Source organism: Onychostoma macrolepis, chromosome 16 (genome assembly GCF_012432095.1).
Source record: "Onychostoma macrolepis isolate SWU-2019 chromosome 16, ASM1243209v1, whole genome shotgun sequence".
NCBI classification, from domain to species: Eukaryota; Metazoa; Chordata; class Actinopteri; order Cypriniformes; family Cyprinidae; genus Onychostoma; species Onychostoma macrolepis.
The window spans coordinates 5,062,793-5,073,135 of NC_081170.1; the positions used below are offsets into that span (position 1 = coordinate 5,062,793).

General features: G+C 33.3%; 1 protein-coding gene across 1 annotated transcript; it reads right to left on the reverse strand.

The window, feature by feature from the left end:
• Positions 1 to 102: 102 nt before the first annotated feature.
• slc25a32b (solute carrier family 25 member 32b) lies at positions 103 to 10,343 on the reverse strand. Its single transcript, XM_058746453.1, has 8 exons — positions 10,207 to 10,343; positions 9,868 to 10,049; positions 8,765 to 8,915; positions 8,488 to 8,573; positions 4,252 to 4,406; positions 3,919 to 4,032; positions 3,500 to 3,645; positions 103 to 2,389 (listed from the first exon to the last, which is right to left on the reverse strand). Exons 2-8 carry the CDS (start codon positions 10,034 to 10,036, stop codon positions 2,263 to 2,265), a joined length of 948 nt encoding a protein of 315 aa, XP_058602436.1. The 5' UTR covers positions 10,037 to 10,049; positions 10,207 to 10,343; the 3' UTR covers positions 103 to 2,262.

Here is a 10,343-nt window from a genome sequence, read left to right on the forward strand (position 1 = left end):
CATGTAAATATTTTCTAATATATACTGTATGTGTGTGCCTTTATAATATATATACATAATAAATATACACAATACACACACATATATTATATAAACAAAAACTTTTATTTTGGATGCGATTAATCGTTGCCCGGCACAAATTTTGATCTGTTATACATACATGACTCCGACCATTCAGGTAAACAAGTTTTTTTTTTTGTCAAGACCTTTTTTTCCCCCTTTTTTTATATATAGCATTATTAAGCTTGTTTAGAGCATTTCATAATAGTATAATTTTTAATATTCATATCCAATTGGGCTGATGATTTTTTTTTTCTTTTGGTATAAAAATCCTTGAATTACCGATACTTAATCATTGATGACTATTTTGACAGTTTATTATTATTATTTTAATTTTTTTTTTCAAAGGACGACTGCTGCCCGATGGAAATGTATAACTATTCCAAAAAAGGTACTGTCCTGGCCTCCACTGAAAAGGAAATGTCGGGACTGGACCTCTTGGAAATTTAATTGAACACCGCTGATCTAAAGAACCTTTTTTGGAATGGAACCATCAACGCCAAAAAAGACCCTTTATTTCTAAGAGTGGACAAATGGTTCTGTATATTATTAAAATGTTCTTTAAATTAAGAGAAAAAAAAATGCTTTTAAGAACCATTCACTAAAAGGTTCTTTGGGGAGCCAAAAACTGTTCTGTAGCATTGCAGAAAGAAAGAAAAAAAAAACTTTTGGAACCTTTACTTCTTTCTAACCTTGATTTATTTCTAAGTGCTTCTGCAGCATTTGTTTGCAGATGTCACTTGGTTTGATATTTTGTGACGTTGAAGTATATTTCAGTTTAACTGCTCTCTCTTGATGTCTACCTCTACAAACAAGGGCTGAAACAATCACATAACCTTGTACTGTAGTGACAGACTCTTAAAACTAAGTTTGTGTCTATTTTGTGTCAAAAGTTATTATGCTTAACAATTCGAGTCTGGACAGGTACTGTAAAAACTCTGAATACATTTTATTGGCTAATTTTTAAATGTCAATAAAGTTTTTTTTAAAGAACTCCGAACTTGGGTACATATTCTTCAAAGAGCATCGGTTATTAACCTATGAGCATAACAAATTTTAAGGCCATAAATTTGAGCTCATTAACACAAATGTCAGCAATGAGCCTGAAATGTCAGATTCAGTAAATCTGTGCGCGCTTGTGATTGGACGAATAAAGCCTGAGGTTTGGTTTGGCCATTGCACAGGACACAGCAGCAATGCAACATGGATGTAAACATGAACTAGACTTACATACATAAAACAGTTTTAAAGACATTTATAATGTTACAGTATATTTCTATGTCAATAAATGCTGTTCTTTGGAACTTTCCATTCATCAAAGGATCCTGAAAAACAAAACTATCAGCACAAGTCTTTTCAACATTGATAACAATTAATGTCTCTTCAGCAGCAAATCAGCATATTAGAATGATTTCTGAAGGATCATGTGACACTGAAGACTGGAGTAATGGTGCTCAAAAATCTGCTTTTCATCATAGAAATAAATTACATTTGAAAATATATTCAAATAATAAACACTCATTTTAAATTGTAATAATATTCCACAATTTTCAGTATTTTTAATCAAATAAAGCAGCCTTGGTGAGCATAAGGGACTTCTTTCAAAAACATTTCAAAAATTCATTCAAACACACAGAGGGATGAAAAAATTGTTGTTTTGAATTGTGAAACTTAAGATAAAAAGCACATTAAAACTGTTATGATATTCACAATGTTGCTTAATCTTATATTACCAGTGAATTATTCACAAATATGGATATTTCATATATTGCCCAGCCCTAGTTACATAATTCATCTTTAGATCATGATAGAAAGTTAAATCCTTGTTTGATTTGTACAATTTTTAATTAGACAAAACAAACTAAAATAAACAGCCTGCATGTGAATATAATTAACAGCCACTTTAAAAATTGTCACATAATATATCCCTCATGTCCATATTCAATATAATGTCACCAATGTTCTAGCAAAACCAAACGAGTATCGGTTTCTTGACCAGTGACTCTGTCAGACACTTTGAACTCGGTAACCTCATGCATTTCAGTTTTCCAGAGAGGACCGGGATGTTTTATTTCTCCCCATTCACATTTCTGACTCCTCCATTGGCGTCAAACACTGTCACTGACGGGACGGGACGACCCATCCCAGGCCTAGCTCTGCTCCCCGCAGGACAGCTCCGCTGCACTTATTCCTGATCTCAGTTCACTTGTGCTGGTCCAGGAGGAAGCGGGAAACATTCTCATAGACCACAAAGGTAATGCAGCAGGCCGGAGTGACCCGGATCAGGTTGGGCACCATGCCTTTGTAGAAACCCAACAGGCCCTCGTTTCTGATCAAACACCAGGAGAAAGGAAAGTTATCTATTATAAGATCACTGCACTTTAACTGCACCTACTACCATGTGCATAACTGTTTAGAATAGTCTTAAGAGTTAGTCATCTAATCTTTTTCTCCAACACCGATCATAACTTTGTAAAGTCAGATACAGTCTAATTTGAAACTGAAAAGTAAGACTGATTACTACTTGGTTAACTGTAGTTGGTCAAACTAGTTCTTGACATAGTGGCTATGTTTATGCAACTCACCCCAGAAAATTGATGTGAAAATTCACCAATTGTATCAGTTTGTAACTAATTATGCACATATCGAACTGTTATAGTTATAGGTTCTCTAGTTGTTTTGATTCTTTTCAAAAGAATCTTATGTTTTTGGAGGTTTTTTTAGATAATTTTCTATCAACGAATATACTACATTCAGAAGTTTAGGTTTACTAAGATTTTTATTAATACCTTCATTCAGCAAGGTTGCATTAAATTGATTAAAGTTACAGTAAAGACTAATATATTACAGCAAAATGTTACAACAAAATACAAAAGTATTATATATGATTGATATTATATCACAACATTTCTATTTTAAATAATTAGAAATGGTCTTGACTATTCATCAAGACCTGAACATATTAGAGTTTCCACAAAAAGTATTAAAGTTTCTACAAAAAAAAAAATATTAAGAAACTGTTTTCAACATTGATAATAATAATAATAATAATAATAAATATTTTTTAAAAGTTTACTGCAGGATCATGTGGCACTAAAGACTGGAGTAGTGATGCTGAAAATTCAGCTTTGCATCATAAAAATAAATTACATTTTTAAAATATATTCAAATACAAAACAGTTATTTTAAATTGTAATAATATTTCACAATATTAAAATTTTTTCTGTATTTTTAATAAAATAAAAGCAGCCTTGGTGAGCATAAGAGACTTTGAAAAACACTAAAAATCTTTTGAATGGTACTGTATTAATTTAATTAATTAATTTAATAATAGCGTAAAAGTCAAGTTTGTCTTTTTGTTTTTATTATTTAGAGCACCAACATTTGGTTTGCTAATGTGCTTGCTTGAGATTAGCACGTATGTAAATCTCATGCTTACCTAAACGTTCTCCGGACGACATCTACCACTCCATCATACGTGTTGTGCTGATCCTGCAGACGGGCTCGGACCACCTGATACGGGTATGTCGTAGCCACTGCGAATATTTTGGACAAAGCTGCCATGGTAATGTATTCTAATGCATTCTAGAGAGAAAATAGAGCACAAAATGCACTGAGTTTCATTAATGAACCGACAAACGCAGCTGTTTAGCATAAAACCACTCTGTAAAGTGATGCCAAAATGTATTTGGACACCTAAAATTAAACATGCAAGGTCAAGTGACAACAACATTGCTATTTTGAAGTGTTTGTTGTTGCATAATGTAACGTTTCACATTTTAAAAAGGCACAATATGAAGTAAGCCAAACATTCAGTTCATTTTATAAACCATCAAAGTGTGTCTTGCTCATACTAACCAGTTTAGCATCTGATTGCATCTTTTTGTATTTGTTATAATCTCTCTTCAGCTCTTCATACGCCATGAACTGCAGTGCACCATGGGAGGTTCCAAACAATCCCGGGACAAACCCCTAGGGAACATAACAGTTAACTCAGCTAGATGAAACAAACAAACAAACCCCACAGCATGCAACTGACGCACAATCACAAATATTCCCATATTTCCTTATACAAGTGCTCCTCCTAGTGGCACAAAGGGGAGTTTCATCAACTATTTCCTGTTAAAGGAAACCATCCACCCACCGACTGCACAAAACGACCCATACACTACCATAGAAACCCTTTTGTACCCGATAGAGTCCTGCGATCCCTTCATGGCGGTAGATTTTCACAAGAGCATCCATCATCCCCTTGTATTGCTTCTTAGATGCATCGGTGCTGTACTGCAGAACCAGGCGAGTTTTGGTGACCCAGATCGGATTGGTCAGGCAAAGCGTCATCACCCCTAAAAAACAGTGACACCGAATATAAAGTAAATGAATGGCAGCTGTTGTAAAACCAAGATCCACATGAAAAGAGTCATTACCGGACCTTAATGGCTCACGGTGGGTCATTTCAGTGAAGGATGTACCTCATTCAATTAGTGAAGCCCATGACACACATACTCTTCAACACGAGCTCTTTGCTGGAAGTTTAGATTATACACTGTCCTTCGGATCAATTTACATCGCTTTTAATGTCACAAAAAGCTTTTTATGATATTAATGGACAAATCGTGACTTAGCCGGTGGTCATTTAATCTAAAATGTGACAGGGACTGCTGGTCTAGTGATAGATTGCTCTGCTAATGATTGTGCCCACTTGGCTATAAAAAAATAAGGGTTCGTTTAATTTTAGCAAGCCTATGTAAATCTAATTTAGTGTCGTTCTTGTATTTCTGTATGTATACACACACACACACACATACACATATATACACATATATATATATATATATATATATATATTTCTGTCAGGACCACTATCGGAAAAGATGACTGACAATTAGCATACAGTTTGGATTGGCGGAATAGTTCTGTTCTGGGCAAGAACTCCCTGCGCATCCATGCAGGCTAACATGGATAAGAGCAGGGAAAGCAGCAATAACCCCCCACAGGGTAAACAGAACAGAACCAACATGAAATGTAGGGTAAACGTACCTATTAAGCTCACATACCCATTAAGCACACTTCCATTTTTGAGATCAGATTATAAAAAGAAAAAATAATTTATTATCCTACTTGATGTCTTAACCATTTGATATGTTTGTTACAATATACCTCCTGTAATTTCAAGTAAATCAGATCATTGCACACTGAGATATGGGTCTCTATGTGTTCACACTGTCTGGCGGCCATTTTGAAAGCTGTCTAAAAACTTTCACCATAAGAGGAGCCCCTTAAATGTGCGGTTTTTTTTGGTTTTTTAGATGTTTAAGCCTTTATTTTAGGTAAGTTTCACTACTTATTGTAAAATTAAGAGATTAATGTTCAGACCTTTGCATATTATAACCTGGAACTTGGATGTGGGAAATAATTACATTAGATCCAAAAGATAGTTTTAGCAACATAGCGCAGATGCTACAGAACACAGTTAGCTGACTAGCTGTATAAGATTGTGTGCTACGCTAACATATTACTTCACAGGCATTACTGGCTTGTACTTTTACATCCATAATATTATAAATTGACAGTTTATTGCTGGTCTGTCATTTTACAGTGTTGTAATTTTTAAAGATTTCATATTATTTTAAGGTGAGCTTAAAGGGTGCACTACTATGAAAATCACACAGCTTCAGTGTGACATCAATAAGAAAATTCTAATTTCATGTTAATAATAGTTGTTCATATTAAAATATGTATGAACTTAGTACATGACCTAGACTATTTATTTAGCACAAATCCTGTCATTTTAATGAATATTACATGAAATGTATTAAAAATTGTTGCTCCAATTAAGCTCATTGTGCTCTCTTTAAGCTCTTCCACATTGAACGTCTATGTAAATACTTCATAAACAGACTTTAAATATTAACTGATGATTGTCTCTTTAAGTTAATCGATTTTCTATGGATTCTGTCGACTCAAATCTGCAGACTGGCTCTGAGCTTTGGTGACTAGCATCAACTTCTCCAGACTGTAAATCTGTGGAAAATCGGGGCAAAAATCATGTAGTTTATTCCAGCCTTAAGAGACTATAGATAAATTGACATCCATTTAAATAGAGGCTTCATAATGAGGCTACTTTCTGTGTTCATCCCCATGAATTAAATGTTTTACTGGTTTGTTTTATTTGATTTTTTTGAATGTGTTACTTAGCTGAACGTGGACTAGTCTAGATGTTGCAATGTGCTTAAATTACACTTCATTATGAATATATAACTGATCAAATTGAATGCCTTGTCGCTTGATTTTAGTGTTCTGTTTTTTTTTTTTTTTTGTGATTGACTTTGTACCTTCAAAAAAATATATTTTTACAATTATTCTTTAAAATCTTTCCTTAAAATAAACAAGAATTTTTAATAAAACATGATGTGAGCTTAATGGAAACAGGGGTGTGCATAAAGGGTACAAAAATGTACCCATTAAGCACAGCTGGACTTTTTGAATTTTATGATGTATATCTTAATTGAAATGCTTTTGTCATTTAAAATAAAATTAAATATTTTAAACAATTAAAATGAAACAATCTCTTAATACTTCTTCATGTGGGGAATGAAGATCCCATCTGAACTGTTCTTAGTCAGTCACATAACTCATAAAACCCATATCAATAATATAATAATGCGTGAAGCAATGCTAATGTCCGAATCGGGCATCAATACGTGAAAAACTTGCACTTTCCCCACAGTCCCTTACTTACGATTGGCCGAGAGCGATCTCCCAGGTTAATGCACGTTACAACAGCTTGTGCGGGGCAGTGCCTATTATATCAAGTGAAATAATGATTATCAGCATTGCCGTTTTGGCAGTAATACCGTTTAAAAAAATTTAGGGCAAGTCGTATTAGAGTTATTGCCGTTTATCCCTGAATGTGTGAGGAAAATCGAACACAAACTTAACCCCGCTGCGAAAGCACGTGTTCAAGTTAACAAACTTGAATGAATTGAGGTAAAAATCCATAAGGGGAATGAATCCTCTCGCTAAATACCTGATTGCACAATTCCTAGTACTGAGATGATGGCGAATTCGCCATTAATTAGCTACTGAGCAACGCGAAGCTGGTGATAATACTGATGGACCTTATATATGAGTGCTGTGATAGGTGTTGCATCCCTATAGGTAGATGTGGATTAGCTGATGCAATCTTGACTAACGTGACCTGCCAGAACTAATGCTGACGCTAGATAATGAGAAAAAAAAGATCATTTTGTGAAAGCATAAACAACAACAGAAGTGTAATTGACTTTTTATGGTAATTATTTAATTCTGATTGAATTTTCATGCCCTCTGTTCTTTTAGGACAAACATTCAATCCATTTTTAGGTCACGGCCCACCAGCAGAGAAGCGCTGAGCTACAGCGCTCCAGAGTTGATGTGTTTCAGACTTAAAAACAACCAATCAATATCTGAGTTATGCCTCATTCGTTATGCTCCAGTTTATCTGTCAGCACTGATTGGAAAGGCATGTGTTGAAATTCACTTTGTCAGCGTCTTTATCATTTTGACTGATGGGAGAAAATAAATGAGCAATGCACAGGAAATACTTGAGTACTCATCCTTTGTAATTTAAGTGGAGGTGAGATCTTGAGTTAGTAAAACACTCAAGAATTTTTTTAAAAGTTCTTACAACTACACTTGTATTTATGTAATTCCATACGCTACTCATATTTCAACTCAATCTCACATATAATTATTTTTATTTCCTTTGATTTTGAGTTGAAGCCTATTTTGGCCCAAATTAGATATAAATATTTTATTTATTTTTATTATTTATTTATTCATTTAAGAAAACAAGCAGAAAAACATTAACTATCATGAAAACAATGTTTTCATGCAAAATAAAACCCTTAATGATCATAAAATATGCTTCATTTTATATAAGCAAAATATTTTTTAAAAAATACCTATTTTTATGTATTAAAATAAATAAATAAATAAATAAATAAATAAATAATAATAATAATAATACTTCTTGGTTGTGATTTTGGGGTGAAAATTACATCATGAACGTGTGTATAAATACATCCATATATATACAGACTGAGTGAGAGTTTAGAAAATGAAGCCTATTTTGGTAGAAATTATGTATAAATATTAATTTTTTATATATAACAGAAAGTATTTAAAAAAAGGACCGAAGTTGTGCTAAACTGTCATGAAAATCATGCCAATGCCTAAAACAGAAAGTATTTAAAAAAAGGACCGAAGTTGTGCTAAACTGTCATGAAAATCATGACAATGCCTAAAAGGTCCTAAAAATAGGCTTAATTTTATTTAAGCAAACATAATAACATTATTAATATTTCTTTCTTGTGATTTTAAGGTGAAAATAACCCGGTCATGTTTTTGACAGCTTTGGTGAGATGTGTCTGTGGTGATACTGACCTGCTCCAGCTGCTGACAGTAGATGTTCAGTGGCACTCAACTCTGTCTGTCTGCCCTCTTTATTGTACGCTTTGATTGCATTGTAACTACGAATAAAAAAAAAAGAATTTATATTACATGGGAGATATTTATATCTAGCAATATACTTATTTATACAGACATTACAGACATAAGTTAAGCATGCATTATTTTCACAAATTCACAATTCCTTACATAATGAAAAAATATGCAGCATACAGGATGCATTATACTGTGCTCATTACAGAATGATACATACAAGAAAAAGTAAAGCCCCCATGATGCTCCAGCACCCCAGATATTTGGGGTGACACCTTGATAAAGGCCCCGGAGACCCTCCTGCTGCCAGACGCTTTTCATGCAGTGCAGAATTCCACTGTATTTCGGTCTCACGTCCAGCCCGTCACTCACTGAAATACAGTAAACAGCAAAACACGTGAGCCTGTCTTACTCACGCCACACATTTCAGCACTGCATGCTTGGGTTAGAGCAAAATCTCTTATACACAGTATATAGTATTCAGAAAATCTGTAAAACTAATAGATTTATTAATCAATTTACTTGAAATCATCATAAATTGAAACTGATTTGTTAGTAGGCTACTTAATATAAAATTCTTACCGCAAAAAATGTTATTATTTTTATTAAGATATTTATCAAAATATTTTTATTAAAATATAAATAAACAATTTATTAAACTAGTCATCTGGATGTTGACATATTTACATATATTTATTTTTTGGCAAATCACATCATAACATTTTCTTGTAAAGTTCACTAATGAATTAATCATATTATGACAGTTGACAAATGTTGATATATTTCCATTTATATGGTATTTAAATATTTTAGTATTATCCTGTCAATGACGTTTGTTAGTATTTCTTTCTATGTACAGTGCCTAAACAATTTAAATAAAATTAAAATAAAAAGTTATTATACATTACTATAACTTATAATTTCCCACCACATTATATATATATATATATATGTATATATATATATATATATATATATATATATTTTTTTTTTTTTTTTTTTAAATTTAAATGAAAAATAATTTCATATAATTATTTCAGGGCTAATCACACCATAACATTTTGTTGAACAGTTTATTAATAAATTAATAAGATCATGACAGTTGTCAAATCTTGACATATTTTCATATGCATTTAAATTTGTATCTGTTTATGACATACAGCGTCCTATTAATGACAATTACTAATATTTTTTTTCTATATACAGTACCTAAATGTTTTATTAAAATAAAAAGTTATTATTAGCCAGATCTATTGACCTCAAATGATATAATCACCCAGTAGTTCGTTTAATGACATATTGGTTCTGGTTTTACACACATACCTGCAAACCTAATTTTGACCAGATCCAGAGGGTGCAGCACCAGTGTGGACACCACTCCTCCACTGAGCCCTGCTATTAAATTCTCGATCTTCACATGACTTAAGAGTCTCTGCAGGCTGCCGGTGAGGGACAGGGGTACAGGGGAGCCCTGGCTGGGGCTGGGGCTCATGACTGCTCCTTTACTGCAGGTCAACACACAAAATCACCTACTTTAACATTAACCCAGTCTTACAGATTCTTTTTGAAGCATTTAGACCGGTAAAGACCTTTCTCGGATTTGTTGTTACACCCGTTATAAGTCAAAGTTTCAGTAAGAATTAACTGTGTGCATGACCTTACCAGTTAAAGTCAGATCATACACAGTGACAGACAGCAGGGATGATACGGAAACATGCTGAAACTGGAACATGGCGCTTTGCACAACACAAACTGCGCATGCGTACCATTGCACTTTCAAAATAAGAGTCTTTAACGAG

Coding starts and splice junctions, on each gene's coding strand:
- slc25a32b (XM_058746453.1), bottom strand. CDS start 10,036: ATGAGCCCCAGCCCCAGCCAGGGCTCCCCTGTACCCCTGTCCCTCACC. Junction 8,916..9,867: donor GGTCAAAATTAGGTTTGCAG/GTATGTGTGTAA, acceptor ACTGTATTTCAG/TGAGTGACGGGCTGGACGTG. Junction 3,646..3,918: donor TGCAATCAGATGCTAAACTG/GTTAGTATGAGC, acceptor TTTTCTCTCTAG/AATGCATTAGAATACATTAC.